Source organism: Nicotiana sylvestris, chromosome 11 (assembly GCF_000393655.2).
Source record: "Nicotiana sylvestris chromosome 11, ASM39365v2, whole genome shotgun sequence".
NCBI lineage: Eukaryota > Viridiplantae > Streptophyta > Magnoliopsida > Solanales > Solanaceae > Nicotiana > Nicotiana sylvestris.
Genome location: NC_091067.1, coordinates 110,398,162 through 110,423,462, shown reverse-complemented (window position 1 = coordinate 110,423,462; position 25,301 = coordinate 110,398,162). Strand labels below are relative to the sequence as shown.

At 40.9% G+C, this 25,301-nt stretch overlaps 1 protein-coding gene across 1 annotated transcript; it reads left to right on the top strand.

Moving 5' to 3' along the window:
- The first annotated feature begins 553 nt into the window (after window positions 1-553).
- LOC138881480 (uncharacterized) lies at window positions 554-994 on the top strand. The gene has a single exon (XM_070161709.1). The coding sequence runs from the start codon at window positions 554-556 to the stop codon at window positions 992-994; it is 441 nt and encodes a 146-aa protein (XP_070017810.1).
- The last annotated feature ends 24,307 nt before the right edge of the window (window positions 995-25,301 follow it).

Genomic DNA, 25,301 nt, shown 5'->3' with positions numbered 1-25,301 from the left:
GATTTATACTAAACGAACTTCGATTCTTACCAAACTTCACAGATTCATCTTAATTATTATACAAGACATTTATCAGGCTCTGGAACCAAAATATGGGCCCGATATCATCAATTTCAAACCTCTTTTCATTTCCAAAAACTCTTATAATTTCAATTAAATAATTTCTTTCAAAAATTTATTTCTCGGGCTTGGGGCCTTGGAATTCGATTCCGGGCATACGCCCAAGTCCCAAATTTTACTATGGACCCTACGAGACTGTTGGATCACGGGTCTGGGTCTGTTTACCAAGAATGTTGACCAAAGTCAACTTTATTTAATTTTAAAAGCCAATTTCCTTATTTTACTTAGTTTTCACATAAATGTTTTTCGAAAATGCGCTCGGGATGTGCACGCAAATCAAGGTGAGACAAAAAGAGGCTTTTAAGGTCTCGAAACACAAAATTTACTATTAAAATGAGTGATGACCTTTTGGGTCATCATAGAACAACACGGGTGAAGCAATCTAAGATCGACATGCTCACAACTGAATATGAGTTCTTCAGGATGAAAGACGATGAATCCATCTAAGATATGCATACTCGGTTCATCTCTATCATCAATGAGCTTCACTCTCCTAGTGAAATCCTTAGTGTACTACCAGTTCTTGGGAAAACAAGTGAACGCGATTACAGAGGCGAATGACTTGCAGGAGCTAACCGTTGATGAGCTTGTTAGCAATTTGAAAACATATGAAATGAAGAAGAAGAATAAGCATAATGAAAGAAGAGATACCAATAGGGAGAAAAACCTGGTCCTCAAGACGGACAATAATGACTCAAGTGGTGAGGATGGTGATATGGCTTACTTGACAAGAAGATTCCAGAAGATGGTTCACAGGAATGGAGTCATTCCAAAAAGGAGAAGTTCTAGCGAGCCAAAAAATTATAACCTCTGTCATAAATGTGGCAAGCCAGGACACTTCATCAAGGATTTCCCTCTCCTAAAGCAAGATTAGTATAAAAACAACTTTGATAAAGCAGCCAAAAGGAACCCATTTCCTGATAAATGCTTCAATAGAAATAATGCCACTGACAATGTTGTAAAACAAGATCTTGCTACATGGGAGACTCTTCTAGCGAATCTAAAGAAGAAAATGATCATGGCGATAATTCAATGATGGCAGTGGAAAGCGAAGCAACTGAGTATGATTCGATCTTTGCCTTGATGGCCCAGTCTGATGATGATGAAGGTGACAACGATGATGAGGTAAATTTTATGGATGTTCGGAGAAATCTAAAATCTTATTCTCCTAAAAAACTCATGTTATTTGCAAATGTGTTAATTGATGCTTATCACAATCTTATAAATGATAAAGATGCTTTAACTGTGGAGTAAGGAGAAGCAGAACAGACAAGAGATGACCTTGTAGTCATTGTAGTTGATTTAAAGGAAACAATTGAGAACCTGAAGAAAGAGACGGATGCCTTAGATAAAAAATTGCAAATATAGAACATGAAGGAGATGATCTAATGGTAGTTGTGGTAGACTTAAAAGATACCATTGAGCATTTAAAAAGCGATAAAGAAGTCTTATCTCAGAAAGTTACTAACCTTGAGCACTAGAAAGATGACCTATTAGTGGTGATAGTGGATTTGAAGGAAACAATTGGGGAACCTAAAATGGAGAGTAGGCCCAAAACTTCTAAAAACGGAAAGGAAGTTGCAAGCGAGGCACACATTTAGCTTGAAAGTAAGTTAAATTTAGTGAAGTCTAGTTTGTGTGCTGAGCTTGAGAAAAACAAACAACTTCAGGTAGAACTAGGCAAAGTGAAGAGTGATCTTGAAAAGTCACTCAAATAGACCTGGTCCTTTGATGCTATCACTGCCATGTACACTAACAATGGGGGAAACATGCAGGGGATTGGGTTTCAAAGGGAAAAGATTCCCTACAACCCTCATAGAAAGTACGTTATTGTATCTGACAATTGGCTTTGCACTCACTGTGGTAACAATGAGCACTTTAAAGAAAACTGTAAGGCCAGATTTCAGTCACAACAAAAAATTAAATCTTTTGCTGAAAAAGTAACTACTGGTAGAGAATCTGGTCCCTCATATAAAAAATGCATGATGCCTGCATGGACCAAAAGATCTCTCATTCATCCCTTTCCTCATTATAGGGGACCCAAACTAGTTTGGATTCCTAAGTCTAACTCCTGATTTTCTTGTGTAGGGAATAGTGAAAGGAAGTAGCCTAAATGGTACATGGATAGTGATTGCTCAAAGCATATGACTGGAAGTACAAATGATTTCCTTTCACTTATGACCCTGCAAGGAGGGAGTGTATGATTTGGAAATGGAAAGAAATGATATATTCTAGGAGTTGGAAGGATTGGGAAGTCTCTCTCACACTCAATTGAAAATGTGTACTATGTGAACGGGTTGAAGTATAGCTTGCTAAATGTTTCCTAGATCTGTGACAAGGGAAACAAGGTGGAATTTGTGTCAAAAAACTGTACAGTCACAAACCTAGTGATTGGTGAGGTGGTGCTAGTAGCAAAAAGATACAAAAATATCTATGTTGCCGATTTTGAGTCTTTGCAGAATTGTGATCTCAGTTGTCTAAGTGTTGTAGATGATGATGCTGAACTATGTCACATGAGGATGGGTCATGCAAGCTTCACATTGCTGAACAAATTAGTTAGGAAGGACCTGGTTCGTTGTCTGCCCAAGTCAAGCTTCAAGGATCACAAAGTGTGTGATGCATGTGTAAAAGGCAAGCAAGTCAAATCCTCATTCAAGCACAAGAAGGAAGTCAGCACCTCAAGGCCACTTGACCTCCTTCACATGGATCTTTGTTGACCTATGAGGGTGCCAAGCAGAGGAGGAATTAAGTACATCTTTGTGATAGTTGATGACTACTCCAGATTCACCTGGACTTTGTTTCTCAGGACCAACGATGAAACCTTTGAAGTATTTGTTGCTTTTGTCAAGAAGATCCAAGTGAAGATGGGTAATAAGGTAGCCAGCATCTGATTCGATCATGAGACAAAGTTTGACAATGCCGAATTTGATGAGTTCTGTACCAAAAATGGTATCACTCATAATTTCTCAGCATTAAGAACACCTCAACAAAATGGTGTTGTGGAGAAGAAGAATAGAACTCTTAAAGACATGGCAAGAACAATGTTGATTGACAGTGAGATTGCAAAGAACTTCTGGGCAAAAGCTATCAACACTACCTGCTATTTGGTAAATAGGTACACGATCAGGTCCCTTCTAAACAAAACTCCATATGAACTGCTGAATGGAAGGAAGCCCAAGCTGACACATCTAAGGACTTTTGGGTGTAAATGATTTGTTCACAACAATGGAAAGGAAGCTCTTGGAAAATTTGATGCCAAAAGTGATGAAGGAATTTTTTTGGGATACTCATCTCATAGAAAAGCTTAGAAAGTGTACAATAAAAGGAATCATTGTGTTGAGGAAAGTATACATGTGATCTTTGATGAATCTCACCTCTCTTATGAGAAAGACAGACATGTTGATCAAGATGGAGAACCCTTATCTGTTCCAGGAGAAGTCATTGACATGACAAATGGAAAAGCATACATGATGAGTCATGTAAAGGAATCCAGTGAAGATGATGCAAGTGTACCTCCATCTGTTCAAGAAGAACCTGGTCCTATGATCACACCAACTGAAGCTGAAAATAGAGTTGTTAATGCAGTCCAAGGTACTCCACTTGCTGAAGTAAGAAGCGCCCAAGAACCTCAGTCAGACATACATGGGTCTTCTACCAGTGAGATTCAAGTTCCAAATTGGAAGCACAAAAGCTCACACCCCTCTTGACTCAGGAGTTCAAACCATATCAAAATCAAGAAATTCACTTGCGTTTTTAGCCTTGTTTCTCAAATAGAGCCCAAAAACATCAAAGAAGCATTAAAAGATGCATACTGGATCAAGCCATGCAAGAGGAGGTACATCAATTTGAAATAAACAAGGTATGACACCTGGTTCCTCGACCTATAGATCAAACTATCATTAGAACTAGGTGGGTATTCAGGAACAAATTTGATGAGTTTGGAAATACAACAAGAAACAAGGCAAGGCTTGTAGTTCAAGGCTACAATCAGGAAGAAGGGATCGATTATGATGAAACATTTGCTCCAGTAGCTCGAATGGAAGCCATTATAATTCTTATTGCATTTGCATCTCATATGGAGTTCACACTGTTCCAAATGGATGTGAAAAGTGAATTTCTAAATGTCTATCTAAAAGAAGAAGTCTATGTCAATCAGCCTCCTAGTTTTGAGTGTCATGAGCATCCTGAGCATGTGTTCAAACTGGACAAGGCATTGTATGGGCTAAAGCAGCCCCCCGGGCTTGGTATGAGAGGTTGCCAAATTTTCTTCTAGAAAATGGATTTACAAGAGGGAAACTGATAACACTCTTTTTCTAAAGAAATGAGGGAGGAACCTGCTCATTGTTTAGGTATATGTTGATGACATCATCTTTGGAGCCATAGTCGAATCTCTTTGTGAAGAATTTGCAAAACTAATGGGGAGTGAGTTCGAGATGAGTATGATGGGAGAATTAAATTTCTTCCTAGGACTTCAAGTGAAGCAATCTCAGAAGGGAACACTGATAAGTCAACAGAAGTGTATCAAGGAGTTGCTGAAAAGGTTTGACATGGAATTATCAAAAGTCATCGACACTCCTATTGCCACAGCTACCCGTCTAGACATGGATGAACCTGGTTCCCTTGTAAATCAGACCATGTATAGAGGGATCATAGGGTCATTCCTGTATCTTACTACAAGCAAACTAGACATCGTTTTCAGCATGGGTCTTTGTGCAAGATTTCAATCCAATCCAAAGGAATCTCATCTGAAGGCTGGCAACAAAATATTGAGATATCTCAAGGGAACGCAGGACCTGGTTCTCTACTATCCCTTAGGTGACAGCTTTAATCTTATTGGGTATGTTGGCTCTAATTATGTAGGATATCTGGTGGATAGGAAAGCACGTCAGGAATGGCACATTTCCTGGGTTCTTACTTAATCTCATGGGGTACAAGGAGTAGAAATCAGTGGCACTCTCAACTATAGAAGCAAAATATGTAGCAGCTACCTCTTGCTGTGCTCAACTACTATGGATCAAGCAGCATTTGGAAGACTTTAGAGTGTTCTCAGATTGTGTGCCTCTCTTATGTGATAACACAAGTGTGCTCAATATGGCAAAACATCCAGTTCAACATAAGAGAACCAAGCACATTGATGTACGTCATCACTTTCTCAAAGAAAATAATGGCTTACATGGATGAAATTCTGTAGCAGTGAAGATCAAATTGTAGATATATTCACCAAAGCCTGAGCAGAGAACACTTTGAAAAAAATAGCCTGGCACTGGGGTTGATGAAACCCAACTGAGAACCTGGTCCCTCAATGATTGGCTATGAAAGAAATGTTCAAGTAATTTAGCTAAAAAGTGTTTTTTGGAAAATTATAACTTGCCTCTATATCATTACAGGTAGACACGCAGGATGATTACAGAGAAAATAGGTAGTTGATGCAACACGCTCTGGTGAAAAGGACAAAGCTTACAGATGCAAGATTAGTCAGGGAATCCGGTTCTCCTAACACAGGTTAGTAGTTTCTCTATTCTCTCATGCACAATTTTGAATGGTTAAAACAAGTGCCATGTCATCAGTATGTTAGTTACTTTTTCTTTGCGTCCTTTGAACCCAAACGTCTCACCCATTGAGAATCGACACAACTCCCAAAACTACCGCTCTTTCTTAACCGGTCCCTCATCTATCATAAATACATCTATCACTATCACAACTCCTTCCATCAAATTCCAAAACCCCAATCTTCTGCTTCTCTTCAAACTGCCAAATCCATTCTCTTCTTCTCACCATGACTGAAAATAAAACAACCTCGAGTGTTCCAAGCGACATCCCCTTTGAGTCCTCACCTGCTGAGACACTACTATTAGACTCCCCACCCTACACTACTACTAGCCAAAACCCTAAAATAGAGTTACCCCCGCATTTCGTCTCCTCTCCTACCTACTCGAGTTCTGGTTCTCTTAGGAGTCGCAAAATCTCGACTCCCAAGAGATTTGTAGCCCAGAGCCCTTCTCCTACTTTGCCTATGAAAAAGGGGTCAAAAGTAGATCAAACTGATGGTTCCAATAAGGGTGACTCAACAAAGACTGCTCCTGATCTTTTGTCCATAGCTAATGAAGGGGTTGTTATAGAAGGAGGTGATGATAGTTTTAGGACTCAAGGGGAAGAATCTAAGACTGTGAAAGAGGGTAGAGAGCTTCTGCCTATTGAACAATCGGCAGAGGACAATAATACTGGGGAATCAAATGAGGGACCTGATCCCTTCTAGGAGGATCTAACTTAGGGGTCCTCTCAAGAGCCTCAGGTCAGTGTTGACCCTGCTCACTCTCCTCATTTTGATGTTGAGCCTTTGTGTGTGGTGATGCCTAAGGAATGATCTGTGTCTAGAGAAGAAAAAGGTGATAGTGAAGAGGATTCTGATGATTTGCAAGTAGCAAGCCTGACTAAGCACAGACCAATGGCTGCTTAAGAGTCAATTCCTAAGCGACCCACTACTAGGTTGCAAAGGAAGGAGGCTTTTGAGTCTGCTCTTAAAAACAGCCAGGCTAAGTCAATGAGAAGAGAGTTGGTAAGAGATAAGGAAAACAGTGAATGAGAATCAGTACCGGCAGTGAATGTGGATGACGAAGAAGCCAAGGAGCCTGGATTCTTAACTAGAAAGCTCTTATAGAAGCATGGTCTCTCAAAGAAAAAAGGGGGATCTTCTGTGTCTGCTAAAAATCTGAACAAGTCTGATGACTTTGTGTCTAGTGATAAGTCCATGGAAGAGTCTGGTGATGGTGTGATAGAAGAATTGGGTGAAAAGTATGTAAAGTCTGATAAAAAAGGGAAGAATGTTCGCAAGTTTGCTAAGAGAAAAGCTGATACGGATTAGGAACCTGGTTTCTCAAAGAAGGCCAGAGTGGGTGATCCAAGGAGTGCTGGAAAAGAGAGGCTAAGAAGTCAAAAGGTGCTATAGGGTCACACATTTGCCCCTGATATCGTGGAGAAAGCTGGCATGAGATAGCTGGTTGAGATTTGTGAGTTCCAACAGTGGACACATTTGTTCACAAATGAAGCTCCAATGGTGTATGAGGAGGAAGTTCAAAGTTTCTATGCTTACCTTTTTAAAGTTGAGGATGATCACATCAGTGTGTTGGTGAATGGAGTTGATATGGTAATGGAATCTACCTTGTTTGGTCCATTCTTGGTGTGCCTACTGAAGGTCTGTTTAGTGTTTATGGATCCTATTCTCAAAACTTCAGAAATGCCATATTAAAGGACAGAGCAGTTCAGTAGGGGGAACGGGTTTAGAAGAAGGCCCTCTTCCTGTATCCAACTGTTGTTTGAGATGGTGAACAAGGTACTGCTGCCTCGAGCTAAGAGAAGATCTATCACCTCTTGTGCAGATCTGTTCCTCATGGAAGCATTGGACAATTTCACTACCATCAATCTGCTTGGGATTATGATAGAGCACATGAACAAAATGTCAGACTTTAAAGATGGTAATCACGGCCTGTTGTATAGGTTCCTTCTCACCAAGGTCTTTAAGCACTTAAAGGTTCATATGGGACAAGCTAAAGTGGGCAAAAAAAAGCAAACTTTCTCCAAAGCTACTCTTGAGGAATGTGAGTGTATCGAGAAAGTTGAAGGGGTTGGAAGCACTTCTACCATATCTCAGCTGATCAATGCTCAGAACAGTGCTACCTCAGAGATAAGGTAGTTGAAAGCAAGGAATGCTATCCTTGAGACTTAGTTAAGTGAGCTGCAGGAGGCACCTAGTTCCAGTAGTTCTCAAGGAGAAAAGGTTGCTCGTCTGTCAAAAGAGAATGCCGAGCTCAGGAAACAAGTGAAGGACCTGAAAGAGAGAATGCTCAACAAGAAGATGTTAGCAAATGCTCGAATGGATTTATTTCTCCAAACCCTTGCCTCTGCATCTAAGCCATCTCTTTCCAGTGCTCCCTAAACAATGTCCCTTTAGTGTCCAGTCTTTAGTGATCAGTTTGTTCCCTCAGTGTTAGTTTTTATGATGATGTTTGTGGCATCTTTTTTGTTTGTTCAAAATAATGGATGGTGGTAGTAACATTGACTCTGTTCCGGGTGAAAAATCCAAATTATGCTAATGCAAGTTTTTCCCTTTTTGCTAACTATGCCTTATCTTTATGCTCTATTTTTAGTCATGTTATGTGCACACAAGTGGTATGAGTCAACTCAAGCTAGACTTCTTTTTGGTATATACTTGTTGCTATTTTTTTTATTATTCCAAAAGGGTGAAGATTAAGATTAATTGATTAATGTGCACTGATTATTAAGGGGAATACAAATTCAGGGGGAAACTTAAGGTTTTTCTGGTTTATTGTCTGGTTCTGTGTGGATCTTATTGGGATGTTCTATTATAAGTTTGTCATCATCAAAAATGGAGAAATTTATAGGTTACAAGTACCTTGTTTTATGTTTTGATGATCTAACAAACTTACTATCAAGAACCAGATAACGAACCAATTACATATCCTCAAGACCTTAAGATCGAAAGGTTCCAGCTTGGAATATTCTTCAACTCTCCAGAGTCAGAGAAACAACAAAAGGGACAGATAACTATCATTTCTCGAGGAAACTGTACAAACAACTACCCTAGCTATAAAGTTGCTGCTTGCACATGCTACAATGCAGAAATAGTGCAACAGTCAACTTTATGGGGAGTGTCTTTTACCTACCTTGATTACATCATCCTAAGTGATATAACAAATGTATTATTAACATCAAGGAAGGTAAAAAAATCACTTGTTCACTTAGAGAATTCATTCAAGCATTCTTACACTCATTGATCATCAAGCAATCAATTCTCAAGTGCATCAAGAACAAAGAACAACACTACTACGGACCAGTTCCCCATGACAAGTCATTGTATGTCCTTAGTTGAGTTGTAACTTTGTAATAGTTCTTCAATTGTGATTCCTACTTAGCTTGTTTTAGAAGTATTATGTAGGAAACTCTTTGTAAACCTTAAACCTTTGTGTTTGAGTCTTGGCTAGAGTTAGTCGAGTTGTAAAGTCTTTATAATAGAGTTATTACAAAGTGGCTTATAATAGAGTATTACAAGTTAGTGAGGGATTAAGAGGTTAATTCTTAGGTTGCATAGGTTGTAATCTAAAAGTTGCTCAGTAGTGAAGTTGAAATCCTACAAGGGTAGGTCATGGTTTTTAATCGCATTGAGATGGAAAATTTCCACGTAAAATTCCTCTTATCATTTACTTACTGTTGTGTGCGTGTGTTCTAGTGGAACTGATAGAGAACCTGGTTCTCTATAGAGTTTGGTGGACCCTTATATTCTATAAATCTCATTCTACGCCTAAATTGTTGCATGATTTAGTTGATTTCTATGCCGTAATTTGTTACTTGTCATTAATTATTCTTGTATCGAATTGTTCATCCTTTTCATGACTCCGTGATTTATTGCTACTTGCCTTAATTGTCTTACTTGCACACCTTAATTGTCACGTACTTGACTTGTCTTGTTGCTTTTGTATTATTTGTAGCACTCCTTTGATTAGTACGTAGTTCCTTTATTTCTTTGATTTCATATCCTTTAATTGTAGAGATTCTTATAAATTGAGCTATCTGATTGATTACATTTATTGAAATTGTTTTTGGATCGGGTTTGTCATGATCCGACCGATCGTTTTGAGTGTTGTAGCCCCGTTCTCCCATTTACTGCTTATTTTATACTCAATTGTCATTATGTGACTTGTCAAGGTAGTTGGTTTGGTTTCGGGGTAATTTCAGAATGAGTAGAGACACTTAGTCTCAAGATTGGAAACTTAAGTTAAAATGGTTGACTGGATATTGACTTATGTATAAATGGCCATGGAATAGAGTTTTGATGATCCTAATAGCTCAGTTGGGTGATTTTTGACTTAAGAGTGTGTCCGGATAGTGATTTGGAAGTCCGTAGTTGATTTTGTCTTGAAATGGAAAAATTAGAAAATTAGAAGTTTTTGAAATTGAGAAGTTTGACCAAGAGATGGCGTTGTGGTTACTGGGCTCGGATTTTGGTTTTGGAAGTGGGAATAGGTATGTTGTATCATTTATGACTTGTGTACAAAATTTGAGGTCAATCGGACTTGATCTGATTGGTTTCGGCATTGAATGTAAAAGTTAGAAGTTCATAAGTTCATTAGGCTTGAATTGGGGTGCGATTCGTATTTTCGATGTTGTTTGATGTGATTTGAGATTTCCACTACATTTGAGTGATATTTTAGGACTTGTTGGTATATTTCGTTGAGGTCCCGAGGGCCTCAGGTGGATTTCGGATGGTTAACAGATCGAATTTGGAAGTTAAGACATGGCTGGACTTACCTGGACTGGTGTGTTCGCACCTACGGAGGTCATGGTCGTAGGTGCGAGGCCGCAGGTGCGTGGATGGAATCGCAGAAGTGGGCAATGGTCGCAGTTGCAAGGTTATTTTCCTTCGCAAATGCAGTGTATTGGGTGCAGATGCGGAAGCTTAGTGAGGAGGCTAGGGAGCACAGGTGCAGATGAAGTTCCGCAGATACGGACTCGCATCTGCGCATGTTATATCGCAAAAGCAAAGGCAAGAGACCTTCAGGGGAAACCACAGAAGAGAAGGATTTGACGCACCTGTGGGACCGCAAATACGTTTAAATGGGTCGCAGGTGCAAAAGAACTGGCAGATTATATTTTGAAGGTTTCCGAGATTCTCTCATTTTTGGATTTTGCAAACTCGGATTAAGGCGATTTTTGAGAGGGATTTAGAGGGGTTTCTTAAGGAAAGTCACTCGTGGTCATTTTTATGCAATAATATTGTTTACCCTGAATTTCCCACCTAGTTTGTATATTTTTAGGTGAACTTTTGGGAGTTTTGGGCTAGGGATTTGAGAGATAAATTTGGGGATTTGAGTAATGATTCGATGTCGGAATTTGGTCATTTTGGTATGGTTGAACTCGTTGTTGTATAGGCTCTCATATTTTGTAACTTTTATTGGATTTCAAGATGTGGAACTGGAGTTGAATTTTCAGTTGGCTTTTTGACTTTTGATTAAGAACTTAACATTTTCATATTAAATTGATTCCTATAGCTCGTGTTGATTGTATCAAATTGTTTGTGGCTAGATTCAAGTTGCTCGGAGGCCGATTCGCGTAGCAAGGGCTTGTTGGAGTAGAGATTTGCACGTTCTGAGGTAAGTAACACTTCTAAACTTGGTTCTGAGGGTATGAATCCCTGAATTACGTGCTATATAGTTGGTGTTGAGGTGATGCACAAGCTAGGTGACAGGCGTGTGGGCGTACAGTTATGACTCGGTCGGTTCCGTGGAACTGTGTAGTTGAATAATCTTGTTGTTATCTGTATATTCTCTATGTGATAGAGAAATTGAGCTGCAATTCATGATAGAAATCATGCTTAGGCTTTATGCTGGTATAGTTGGGACCCACAAAGGTCGTTCTGCTATTAAATTACTTGCTTAATTTGTAACTATGTACTCAGTCGTAGCTATCATCTGCATATCATATCTCAATCTCTGTTGCCATTTATTGATGCATCATATTATCACTGTTTGGGCTTATTATCATGATACTTGTGAGCCCGAGAGACTGCAGAGATTGATGATTGAGTGAGGTCGAGGGCCTGATTGTGAGGATATTTATGGGATCGGGCTGCACGCCACAACATGCTTTATTGATTCATGCCATGATTGGCTTATTATAGTGCTTGAGCCGGATCCTCCCCTCCGGAGTCTGACTTATCAATAGTGAGCACAGGTACCTACTGAGTGTGAGTGCGAATGCCGAGTATGAGTGCCGAGTGTGAGTGCCGAGAGCGAGTGCCGAGCGTTTGGAAGGATTGAGTTACTGTGAGGACTAAGTGATTGTAAGGAATGAGTGGCTGTGAGGATTGAGTGAATGAGAGGTCTGAGTGATTTGATACACTGAGAGTATACATATGATATCATCACTGTTTTGAATTACAGTTGGCATATATAATTGACATGTATCATTCCACATTTCAGTTACACTGGCATATCTTACCTGTTTGAGCTTTAATTGTTGAACTTGAAAGCATGTCTACATTTATGTACTATATTTATGTAATTGGACTGTACCTGTGAAGCTCGTCCCCGCTTTCAGTCCAAAGGTTAGACTTGTTACTTATTGAGTTGGTTGTACTCACGCTACACCCTGCACTTTGTGTGCAGATCCAGGTTCTTCTGGGTATGGTAGATGCTGACTTTGGTGCTATTATTCAGTTCGGAGATCCTTGAGGTAGCTACTTTGACATCCGCAGTCCTTGACACTCCTTCTTTATCATTTAGTTCTATTTGTAATGTTGTACTCTCTTAGACAGTGTTTCAGACAATGTTATTATATAGATGCTCATGTACTTAGTGATACCCGAAATTTGGGGGAATATTGTATTGAGTCACGGTATTTTTCGTATATGTATTTATGAGATTTTACTCTTAAACTTATTGTTATTATGTTTTCAAACTGAAAGAAACCATGGTTTATTGAGGTTGTCGGATTGCCTAGTATCTCGATTTGCGCCATTACGACATGTAAGATTTGGGTCATGATAGGGTTGCACGCCGCAACGGTTGTGATATGATGGAATAAGGAAGGATTATGACATTGATTCTGATGATATGGTAGGATCGAGTTGCGCACTGTAACGGTTGTATACATAATACTTGATATTAATAAATGATGATGTTTACCATTAAAATGGTAACAATAATTAAATTTGTAAATGGGATTCTAAAAATACATGATCTATTCTCAAGCTAGCTGTTAGAGCAGATGATGCTAAGAATGTGAAGTTTAACAATGAGATGCAAGCTAAAATGAGGCAGTAATCAAACCGAGGGGCCTGTTGCCCTGATGTAGGACTGGTCGATGGGGACCTCGGGGTCAATGTCTAGCTCGAGCTATCGAGGGCAATCGGGAATGGGTAACAGTTAGGTTATGATAAAGAAAAGCTCTATATAGTAAATACCAAGCGATAAACAAAGAACAAGTAAGAAGGCGATAAATGCTAAATGGCCTCGAGCCAGTGAGGGCAAGCGAGTCAGAGAGGAGAGAGAGAAGATATTATTGCACTTGAGTAGAATAGTTGGAGCTCTGCCTTTACAGGGTGTTAGCGACTCCCCTTTTATAGAAAGGGGGAGCCCAAACTTAGTACAAGATACGTTGTATGATAAAAGAAATGGGATGGGACAGTTGGCTAGCTTTACGATGTATATGTGGGCTGATGTTGAGCCGCTTGAATAGACCTGATCGACCTCGGGTGCATTCCTCGGGAGATTTCTGCATTCGTCGGGGCTTCGGTTGACATTATCCTTGGCAGGGTACTGGCTGATCTTTGAGGGAAGTGACTGGCTCGAAATCCCGGGCTTCTAGGATCACACTTTGAGGTATTTTGTCGAGGAGAAATCGGCCTCCTAGATTTCACCGTGCACAGATAGTCTCCGCGTTACTTAGAGGGAAGTGATAAGAAATGATTTTGACACCCCACTTCTCGGTCTCCAGAATGACGTTGCACTGACAGTGCAACCCCCTTTTTACAGGTGTCGAGGCGCTTCACTTTGTTGCTTCTCCAGGATCACCTGAAATGTCGCGACTCTTCATTTTTCAGAGTTATGCCATTACTATCGGTTCAGCTTCTATGAACGCAATGATTGCGCCTGCTATCACGCTTTTCGAGGCCGGTAATGGTGTCGTCGAATACTTTGCCCTCCCTATAAATGGGGCTTTTTCGTGGTTGGCTTTTTATTCAAACTTGCTTTGATACCCATCTTTTCTTCCTTTCCTGCTATCTTGAGTTTCTGCCATCTCGTTATGTTTGAGGCTCGTAGCCTCAAGATATTAGGCCATGTGCACCTTAGCCTAACTCTCAATCCCCTTTTGGTTGGGCGAAGTTGTGCCGATGTGATGTTGTTGTTGTCATTGTTGTTGTTGTTTCAATTGCCACTGGCCCGGGGTGATGAGGCAGAGGACGAATTTCCTCCGACCCCGAGGGTATTTTGGATTATGCACCGCTTCTCAAGAGGGGGCTCGGATTATACACCGCTGCTCACACTCCTCCTTCGGCTCGGCGTGCTACACCCCCTTTGGATTACCGGGGGTGTGGCGGTGGTCTCTACTGGTTGTTGCCTTCTAGGCCGAGGCAACGTCTCAAGAAATGGCAGTACTGGCGGAGCTTGTACTAGCCAAAATTTTCACCCATCCACTTTTTGCGTTCTTCCGGCTTCTCCTTCGTCATTTTGCTCTTCTCCTCCGCCTTCCTTTTCTATACCCTCCCTTTTGAAGATGCCATTCTGGAAGGATTAGGATAAGGTCCTCGAGGGGATCGGACTTGGAAGATATTGTTTTTGAGGTCATATGCCTGAGAGGATAATAACGGAGACACAACATGAATAGGCTAGGTCCTTAGGCTCTTGCTGTATGCATACCATTTGTACTTCTTTATTTTTATGTAAGGATCCCCTATGGGATTTTGTAATCATATGTAATGTAATCATATGTAAGGACCCACCGAGGGTCGTTGTAAGCGAACACTTGTATAAATACAAAGATATTTTCTTGATTCCTTCCTTCGACACTTGTTGTATCTCTTTATATTTTTGGTAGCTTAGAATCCATGATCTTGTTTTGTCACCAATGATACTAACCTTGGGCGTGAGTATTCTTCCCGGCCTTTGGTTGATGAATCAGCTTCGCGTGGGGTCCTTCGTGACTTCTCGGACTGAACCCGAATTAGGCCAATAACCTCGGGCCGTCGGGACCTTTTCTCTGCGTGAAAGCGTGGATAATATCTTTGGGCCTCATAATAGCCTTCGAGAAGAGACTTGCATGAGGACTCACGGTCCCGGGACGCTGGTGACCTCCTAGAGGCGATCTCTGAATAGAGGCCTACCGTGCTTCAGGCCACCCTGGTCATTACTCGGAGCCTGTTTTGCACGGGTGTTTGTTAGAGACGCCTATTTTTTCGTAAACTAGCCTTTTGTGGCAGAGGCCCTTTGAAACTGTACGCCAATCTTGTGTTGGTGAAGGCATTGTTGGCATGCGGGAGCGCTGTCTTGCTATGATAGAGGTCTTCGAGGTTGAGCATTACCTCGAAACTAGAGGCGGTGTCGATCGTTGGTGCCTTTGGTTGGTGTTGAATCATTCCCGCCCTTCTCACATGTAATCGTGAGGTTGCTTCCACTTCCCAGGGATCCTTGGGGTTTGCTGATTTCATGGTGCCGGTGGGTCATACCCTTAATGGCTGTTTATTCGGGGAACAATAGAGACTGGGCACGTCGATAAATGAGATGTGCACTTCATAATCATGAAGGAGCTTTCATCAAGGTGAGACGGGCCCGTGCTTCCGAGGAGAGTGCATCATTCGAGCCTGGCGTTACTAGAGTCCTTGGTTTTGGAGTAGCGATTCCTTTAGGCCAACAAGGGTTGAGCCACCAAAAGGGTGCTCGGTCATCGAGTAGGTTTGCCGGCTTCACTTCGTGGTAAGTTTCAGTATGATTCCTCCGTATCTCAGACCTTCCCTTTCTTATCAGGTTTTCCCTCCATAAGACTCCGACAGACCCAGGATTTGAGCTGCTTTGCCAATGGGCTATACTTCGGGGGGCCCTAGACGAGGGTAGGACCCCTAGGCTTCTTGGCTAGGGGAAGAAGGGGCCAAGTCGGTGTACTGGCGGTTTGGGACATATCGGAGCTCGCATTATAGAAGCCTTTTGATGAGGCAGGAGCCTTCTTATGGTAAGCGTTTTGCCTTTTCAACTTTTGAGTTTAGACTTTGCTTATTTTTAGCTGCAAAATAAAGGCGAAGGCTTCAGAGTACCTTAGGGGCGGAGCCGATCGATCTAGGAATGCAGGCTCGAGCTTCGATCTGAGTGGACATGATTGTGAAGCTGTAGCTTGATTCCTCAAAAGTCCAGATTGAGAATAACCGGTGCCCGAACTGGTATAGTACTAAGCTTGGCCGAGGATGATGAAGGAGTGGCGACCTATCGCCGATGACCAAGCCGGGTTGGAGAAGGTCTTCGAGGGATACGTTCGTCATAGATCTTTGGGACAGGCGCTTGAAGAGACCCACGCCAGGGGTTCCGTCCTTCTAGAAGGATTTTCTTGAGCGAAGGTGGTCGAGCGTGATGCTCGGTTGCTTATTGCCGATGACACGGAGAGCGAGGCTGGGGCCGGTAGGCCGTAACCCTTTGGGGTAGAGTGTAAATTTTGCCACTTTTTATTTGTTGTTTATAGAGCATGCTTGTAGATATATAGTGCACCTTTCGCGCATATATAAAATGAGAGACATCTTGAAGTTTTACCTTCTTTGTATCTCTTCCCTTATTGCTTTTGAACAGGTAAGCTGGTTTCCGTGTTTTGGCGGCATCCTCGTAGATCCGGAAATGATCAGGCAGGCCCGGAGGCTTTTAAGTGAGATCCTTGTCGCGAGCAGGCGTTGAGGCCTCTATGTTTTGCCCAGCTATTTAGGCTTAGTCTCTAAGTCAGGCCTTTATTTGAGCTTGCCTGTCCTTCGGTCTTCTATGCCCGTGCGGGCGGATGGTGATTGTTCTCATTTCTTACCCTTGGGTATTTTGCTGTTTCAGCTATTTTGGGTCCAGTCTCCGAGTCGCATTACGATCCGAGCTTTAATTGACCATTAAGTTCTTTCCTGCCTGCATGGGCGGACAATGGTGACCTTTATTTCCCTCCCTCGAGCGTTTGTTGTTTCAACTATTTTGGGTCCAGTCTCCGAGTTGTGTTGCGATTCGAGCTTTAATTAACCCTTAAGTTCTTTCCTGGCTGCATGGGCGGTCGATTATGGCCTTTTGTGTATCGGGTCGAAGTGACCTTACAGGCGAGTGGCTCGGAGGCTCACTCAGCTGGCGACAGTAGCATTTATGTCGTGCCCTTAGGCATATTGCAGTTTACTTATTTCGGGTCCAGTCTCCGAGTCACATTGCGACTTGAGCTTTAATTGGCCCTTAAGTACTTTCGATTTTCAGACCGGTGATTGTGCCTCTTGCGCTATTTTGGTCATTGAGACCTCTTAATATATGGCCCAGAGGCTTGCATAGTTAAATATTTTGGATCCGATCTCCAAATCGGGTTACGATTCGAGCTCATTTTAATCCTCAAGTTGTCAATTTTCAAGCTGGTGACAATGGATTTTACGTTGTTTGGTCTTAGAGACCTTTAGTGTGCTGCCTAGAGGCTCGTTTGGCTGGCGACAATGGCTCTTACGCTGTTTTGCCCATAGGATTTTTTGTAGGCTTTGTTTTCCGCTCATTAAGGTCTTTTGAAATAATTTTTCCTGACCCGTCGTTGGTTTCGGAGGAACCTCAATTTCAAGTCGTTATCGGAGATTTTCGAGCACCTCGGAAGGTTCATAGCTCGTAGGCTGAGTAGGTCGAAGCCTTGTGATTTGGAGCTGACATGGTCGAAGCTCATTTTTTGCCTGTTGAGGGAAGCCTGTTTTAACTGGTTCTTTTCGAAGTATATTCGAAGTAGTGGCCTGCAATGTTTGTTTAGCGACGGTCGGGCATCCCCGAGTCGTGTTAATTTGGCTATATCAGCCGTTTTGACCATAGTCATATGTGTTTGGCCGAAGCCGTTTTTGATCCCGAGTAATAGTTTAGGCATCTACACCGAGGGTATGCCCTTTTGGGATTCTTACAAATGCAACGTATAGCCTAAACTTCGAGATTTTCATGCATGATGAGGTCTTACAGTTTGTCATGCATGTTGAGGTCTTACAATTTTTCATGCCTATTGAGGTCTTACAGTTTGGCATGCCTGTTGAAGCCTTACAGTTTGTGTTGCTTTGTAGAATATATGGTTACACCGAGTCTGCCCGCTCGGGGTCTTACAATTTCGGGTTTTCAGTGCATGGCGATTGGCGATAGTCTCCTAGTTATTGAGTTTGCTTGGGCTCGAAGGCCATTATTTGTGTGCTCGGAGTTACCATGCTGGGACTTCATGAGCCCGGAGTTACACCGAGTCTGCCCACTCGGGGTCTTACAGTTTCGGGATTTCCAGTGCGTGGCGATTGGCAACTATCTCCGAGTTATTGAGTTTGCTTGGGCTCAAAGGCTGTCATTTCTGAGCTTGGAGTTACCTTGCTGGGACTTAATGAGCCCGGAGTTCCGACCCTGGGGTCGTGCGGGTGCCAAATTGTTGACGTTAAGTCTCCGAGCATTTCAGGATGCATCCGGTGAAGGGGTTCCTGCCGAGAACACACTGCGATTTCCTTGTTTGGAGAATGAGATGCTGAAAGATATTCTTCGATCCATTGTCGTAATATATATTATTGTGTGGAGTCTACCTATATAGGTCGAAGTCGATTGCTCGGAGATTTGCCTTGCCTGAAGTTTTTTGTGATTTTAGAGCTTCGATCTGGAGGCCGTCGGAGCATTTGAATTGCTGGCGTCCGTTCCCGAGTTTTTGGGACGTTTCTGGTGAAAGAATTTGTTACCCTACTCTGAGAAGGAGTTCCCTCCCCCTTTTTTGACAAAAAAAGGTATTTTTTGATTGCTCGATAAAATAGTACGTGCTTTTGCCGATGGGGCCTAACTATATCGGCCGTTCGGTCCGATACATTATTTTACTATAGGAAACCTCATTTGGCTTTTTCCAAAACTCCTACGAGGGGGCATCTTTCCGGGGGAAATTCCCCTCGCTTATTCAAAAAGTCAGCCACAGGGAAAGTCTTGAATGTTTTTGCGGAGTTCCCCCTTAGGCGGCTCGTAGAGGATCTCACAGCTGCGACGACTACAACACCAAAAGCAATTCCACAACAAACTTCTTATGCCACAACAGTGACTTTGTTGCCGAGCTCAACTGCGACACCTAGTCGTACAACACAAGAATCGGTAATTGCAAGGAGGACCACACACAATGGTATGCCGGCAGTGATTTTTAAGGCAAAAGACTATTATGGAGCAATGTAAAAGAACCATTGTTGGGAAATTCCTGAAGATCAGACCACAAATTGAAAAAATTAGGTCTAGATTTTCAGAGAAATTCCCCCTAAAAGGATCGGTAAAAATTGGGGTTTATGATAACTACAATGTCGTCTTGGATTTCACTAATGACGAGGACTGTAATACTGTTTGGTTCAGACGAGTTGTCGAGATTGAAGGCCTTCAGATGTGGTTACAAAATGGTCTCCGGATTGGAAGCCAGATGAAGATCTTCCCATTGTTCAGGTATGAGCGCTTCTACATGATTGCCATTTCATATGCACACATGGCATTATGTGAAACAAATCGCAAGTGAGGTTGGAACACCACTGGAGATGGACTTGGCAACAAGAGGAAAAACTCGTCCGAGTATGGCAAAGGTGCGAATAGAAGTTGATTTACTTAAGCCTCTACTTACTGGTGTATATGTAGGCCAAGAGGATGACAATTCCCCATTGAAAGGTTTTGTGCAAAAAATTGAATATGAAGCTATTCCCAAGTATTGTAAACAATGCAAGAAACTGGGACATGCCTTGAGTAATTGTAGAGTCATGGAGAAGAAAAAACTGGCAGAGAACATGGAAAACAAAAAATCTCTAGATGTAGTTAATATGGAAACAAGGGAGTGTGAGGTTGTGAATGCAAGCGGAAATAATCATGAGAAGAATTCCAGCAATGAGGAGGGAGAAACCAGTAAAGGAAAGGTTAACAAAGACAATGCAACAAAAACGAACAACACATATAGTCCAATAAAGAAGACGGATCAGGATACATGTAAAGCAGAAGTGAGCAATCAGAAATAGATTAATAAAGCTACTACAAAATCTACTCAAAAGAAGTTTACATACGGAGAGGAAAATATTGAGCAAAACAAGAAGGATGAGGATGTCTTAACTAAAAAGAAGTTGAAGGAAAAAGAAAAAAGCAAGAGAAGAAGAAAAAGAATGGTAGTGCAGAAAATCATCAGGAAAAAGAAGAAGGACATGGCAATAAATCAACAAATGCTTTTGGTGGAAAATGATCACTCACTTGGAACTAATGCTATTGTAGAGTATAAGGGAAGTGAACAAACAATGGAAGACATTACTCACAAGTCTAGAGCTGCTGCAATTCGTAAAGAAAAAAGGGTAGTAATTGTCATTGACCGAGGAGATGGAAAGAATACTTCGAATCAAATGGTTGCAATTCCACAAGAACCTCCGGTGCAAACGCTAAATGCTTTTGAGAGTTTAACCCAGGAGAATTGCAATGATGTTGAGGAAGCAAACATCACTAATAACAATATAGAGGACATTGAGGTTGTTGAACTTGACCAAGTTTCTCAGATACAACAAGAATTGATTGACAAAGGAAGACAAATAGAGCAGGCTGCTACAACAAGTCAGAGTAAGGAAGGTCAACAAGAGCAAATCTTGCTTGAAAGCACAATTCAAGGAGACACCTTATATGTTGAACTATATGGTGGAAAAGTGGCTAACGTTCAAACTTTATCATCACAAGATGAATCCTAGGAGGTGGCCAAACAGATTAAAGAAGCAGTGGACAAAGGTGGATTATCACCTAGAGGCTCTACAGCAGTGAAGAACAAGAATAACAAATCAAATGCTCATACTGTTCCTTTGACTAGGGGGACAAAAAGGGGCAAAAAAATTGTCTTACCACATCTGTTTCCAATGATTAGTACGATCATTTGGAATATAAGGGGAGTAAGGTCCAAAGGGGCCTTTGACAGATTAATAAAATTAGTTAAAATTCACAAAGTATTTTTTGTAAACTTACAGGAGCCCTTTGTTGACAAGATGTACCTAGAAGTCTTTAGAAGAGAATTGGGCTTTGACAATGCTGCATCAAACAAGAATGGGAAAATTTGGTGTTTCCGGGATCACAATATTACTTGTACAGTAGTGAAGGATCACAGGCAGCAAATTACATTTATTGTTAAACATGCACAGTTTATGCAGAATTTTTGTATAGCTGCAATCTATGCTAAGACTTCATCTCAAAAAAGAATGAGGTTGTGGAACAGTCTTAGGAAAATCAAAGACCACGTAGATGGTCCTTGGGCTATTTTTGGGGACTTTAATGTCATCACTCATGCGGATGAAAAGAATGGAGGCAGAATGAATAGACTTGCACAAAGTCTTGATTTTTTGAACTTTATGGGAGATTGTGGGATGATGGATGCAGGGTATGTGGGAAATCCATTTACATGGACTAATGGGAGAAGAAAAACAAAGAAAATCAGTAAGAGACTAGACAAAGTCATGTACAATGATGAATGGTCTGAATTCTGTTGTGACAGTGAGGCGTCTAGCAAGAACAGGCTCCGATCATAATGCTTTGTTGCTCAAATGTGCTATAGAAGATGCTCCACCTATCAAATACTTCAAGTTTCTCCGATTCTGGACAGAAAAACCTGAGTTTCATAATGTAGTTCAGGAGTGCTGGGGGGAGGATATAATGGTAATCCTATGTGGATCATGCAACAAAAATTGGAAAAACTTGCAAAATGTCTAAGCAAGTGGTCTCGGGAATAAATTGGGGATATTCATGAGAATGTCACTAGCTGGGAGACAAAAGTGGAGGAAAGGGAGACAGCCTATGAGGAAGATGATAGTGATAGAAAATACTATATGAAGCATATGATGAATATACTAGATGGCTCAAGATGCAGACTTCTCTACTAAAGGTAAAAACCAAGGTGAAATGGGAAGAAGAAGGGGAAAATAGTACCAAGTACTTTCATTCTATTATCAGACAAAGGAGGAAAAAAGCTTATCTACACAGAATCAAGAATGAAGAAGGAACATGGGTCCAAGGGAAAGAGCAGATGGCCCAGGCAGCTGAAGCACATTTCAGTCAATTATTTTCCCAGCCTGTTGAAGATAAAGAGTTTAGTATTTTGAAGAGAATTGAGAAGAGTATAACTACAGAAGATAATGAGCTACTTATAAAGATTCCTACCATCACTGAAATCAAGGAAGCAGTATGGTCTCTCGATCCTACTAGTGCAGCAAGACCTGATGGCTTCAATGGTTCTTTCTATCAGAGCTGTTGGGACATCATTGTAGTAGATCTTTGTAATATGGTATACCAGTTCTTTGGGGGCAGTAATTTAACTAAATTTTACACTCACACTTGTCTGGTTTTGTTGCCCAAAGTTGAGTCTCCCTCTAACTTCTCACAACTTAGACCTATAAGCCTAAGTAACTTCTCTAACAAGATTATTTCTAGAATCTTGACTAGTAGAATGACTGGCTTATTACCTAGGTTGGTTTCTGAAAATCAGACCGGTTTTATCAAGGGAAGATTGATTACTGAAAATATATTGTTAACTCAAGAAATTGTGCAAGGAATAAATAAGAGAAATTTGGGAGGGAACATAGTCATCAAACTTGATATGTCAAAGGCATATGATAGATTGTCTTGGTCATTCCTCTTTGCTGTTTTGAGTAGTATGGGATTTAGAGAAACTTCATTGCTATGATTCAAAGGTTGATCTCCAACGTGTGGTACTCTATCATTATTAATGGGTCAAGGTATGATTTCTTTCAGTCCACCAGAGGATTAAAACAAGGAGACCCTTTATCCCCAGTATTGTTTGTCTTAGCTGCAGAAGCCCTCACAAGATCTCTAAATCATTTACATGATAAAGAAGGATATGTAGGTTTCTCAATGCACCAACAATGTCCTCAGATCAATCACTTGAGTTATGCAAATGACTTGGTGATTTTCACTTCTGGAGATAAAAAGGACGGTGAAAATGATCATGAAGAGCCTTCACCAATATGAAAGAGCATCAGGGCAAGAAATTAACAATGACAAGAGTGTTCTTGACAGTGAGACACACATCAGAAACAAAGAGAAGAATGCTTCAAAGAGTGACTGGCTTTAAACATCAACATTTTCCTTTCAAATATCTTGGATCCCCCATCTATGCAGGTAGAAAGAAAATTGCCTACTTCTCTGATATAGCTGCTAATGTTATGAATAAAATTAAGGCTTGGCAAGGAAATTTTCTATCTCCAGGAGGAAGATCTACTCTCATAAAGCATGTATTACAGTCCCAAACTTTGCATACTCTAGCAGCTATATCACCTCCAAAAACAGTGATCAATCAATTGGAAAAGCATTTCTCGAATTTTTTTTGGGGTCAATCAGAGACCAAGAATAAATATCATTGGAGTTCATGGAGCAAAATGTGTTATCCTACAAGTGAGGGAGGAACAAGTTTTAAAAGACTTGAAGACATAAGCAGAGCTTTTATTGCAAAAAAATGGTGGAGATTCAGAGTGGTGGATAATCTTTGGTCAAAGTTTATGAAAGCCAAATATTGCCAAAGATCACATCCAGTTGCTAAAGTATATGATGCATGCCATTCTAGTAGCTGGAAAGACTTGATGAGCATTAAGAAGCAAGCAGAACCTAACATACTATGGAAAATTAATGCAGCAAACTTGATCTTTTGGTGGGACAATTGGAGCGATTTAGGTTCAATGGCTCAGTTCTACCCCCAAGGAGAAAATCCAGGAAATTTGCTAGTAGAAGATTGCATAGAGGAGGAATACATTGGTGGATAGGATAGGGATTTTCTTAGTATTCTGGTGCCAGAACACATAGAGAACAAGATAATTCAGATCACTATTGGAGATAGAAATCAGAAAGATCAGGCAACATGGAAGCTTACCTCTGATGGCAACTTCACTTGTGCCTCGGCCTTAGAACACCTCATACAGAGAAGACAATCTAATACTCTATGGAGGAATGTAATGGAGGAAAAATATTCCTTTCAAGATGTCATTTCTTCTATGGAGGACACTTAAAAGAAAGATACCTGTAGATGAAATCCTCTCCAGGTTTGGTCAAATAACTATGTCCAAATGTAGCTGTTGCAAAAATCCTCAAGAGGAAACTATTGACCACATTTTTATTCTTGGAGAAAATGCCTCAGCAATTTGGAAAAGCTTCTGTGATCCTTTAGGCACTAAACGAAGTCCTCAAAATTTCATGCATATGTTACAAACCTTCTGGAAGATGAAAGGTAATAACTATGCACACAAGGCTCTAATTCAAATCCTGCCTATGTACATTTGTTGGGAACTTTGGAAGGCAAAGTGCAGTGCCAGATATGGAAATAAATAATCTCTAGATATAAGATCTTTCAGGAGATTTTATTTCATGTAAAGGTACATTTGGGCAGAGAAGGCATACAGATAAATAATAGTTGGTCCTGGAATAGAATTGCTATTGAACTGGAATAATTAAGGATAAGATTAACTTCTACTCCTGTCACATGGGCAAGGCCTGATGATAACTGGCTGAAAGTAAACACAGATGGCAGTAGCAATAGTAATATGAAGACAGCAGGGATGGGAGGGATTGTTAGAAATAGAAATGAAGATCTAGTTTTTGCCTTTGCAAAGCCTCTTCAATTCTGCACTAACAACTCAGCTGAAGTGCAGGCTGCATCTTTGGCTCTATCCTTATGTAGCGCTAATAATTTCACTCATGTTATATTGGAGATGGACTCACTATTTGTGGATAACTTGTTGGAGAACAGTAATAATCCTCCTTGGGGAATGCGAGATGAAATTAGAAGATGAAAAATATTATTCATGAATGTCAGTACAGAGTAATACATTATTATAGATAAGGTAACGAAGTGGCAGATGCACTTGCCAAGCATGGAGGTTCAATGCAGGAACTCCCTTTAGCACCTATTCCCACAATGTACTATGAGGTTCAAGAGATGCCTAGAGAACCTAGAGGAGCATATAGAATGGACAAGATGCAAATGCCTAACTTTAGAATCAGAGAAAGTAATAGGAAACAAGCAGTTCACAATTTAAGTAAAGAGCAAGTGCAAAGAAATGCTAGAAATACTCAAGTCTCTATTACAGGTGGCGTCACTCATCCCTCCAGACCCGAACAGTTGCAAAGCTACCAAAATGTAGCAGGACACAACCTCTCGTATCAGTTTGGTGTAACTAATCCTTTAACAGCATCATAGTATTATAGAAGCACAGAAGAAGTATCACATTCTCCCACAAATATTACCAACTCAAACACTATCTGTGATGTACATTAACATGTATTTTGTAGATGTATGGAGGGAGAGCGAATACTTAATTTATCTTCAGTCTAGAATATCTAAGAGTTTGGAGATGTCCAACTCTCAGTTTTAGGAAGTTAAGAGGTAAGGTCATATGTCCCCCTCATTTGTACTATTTTGGATGT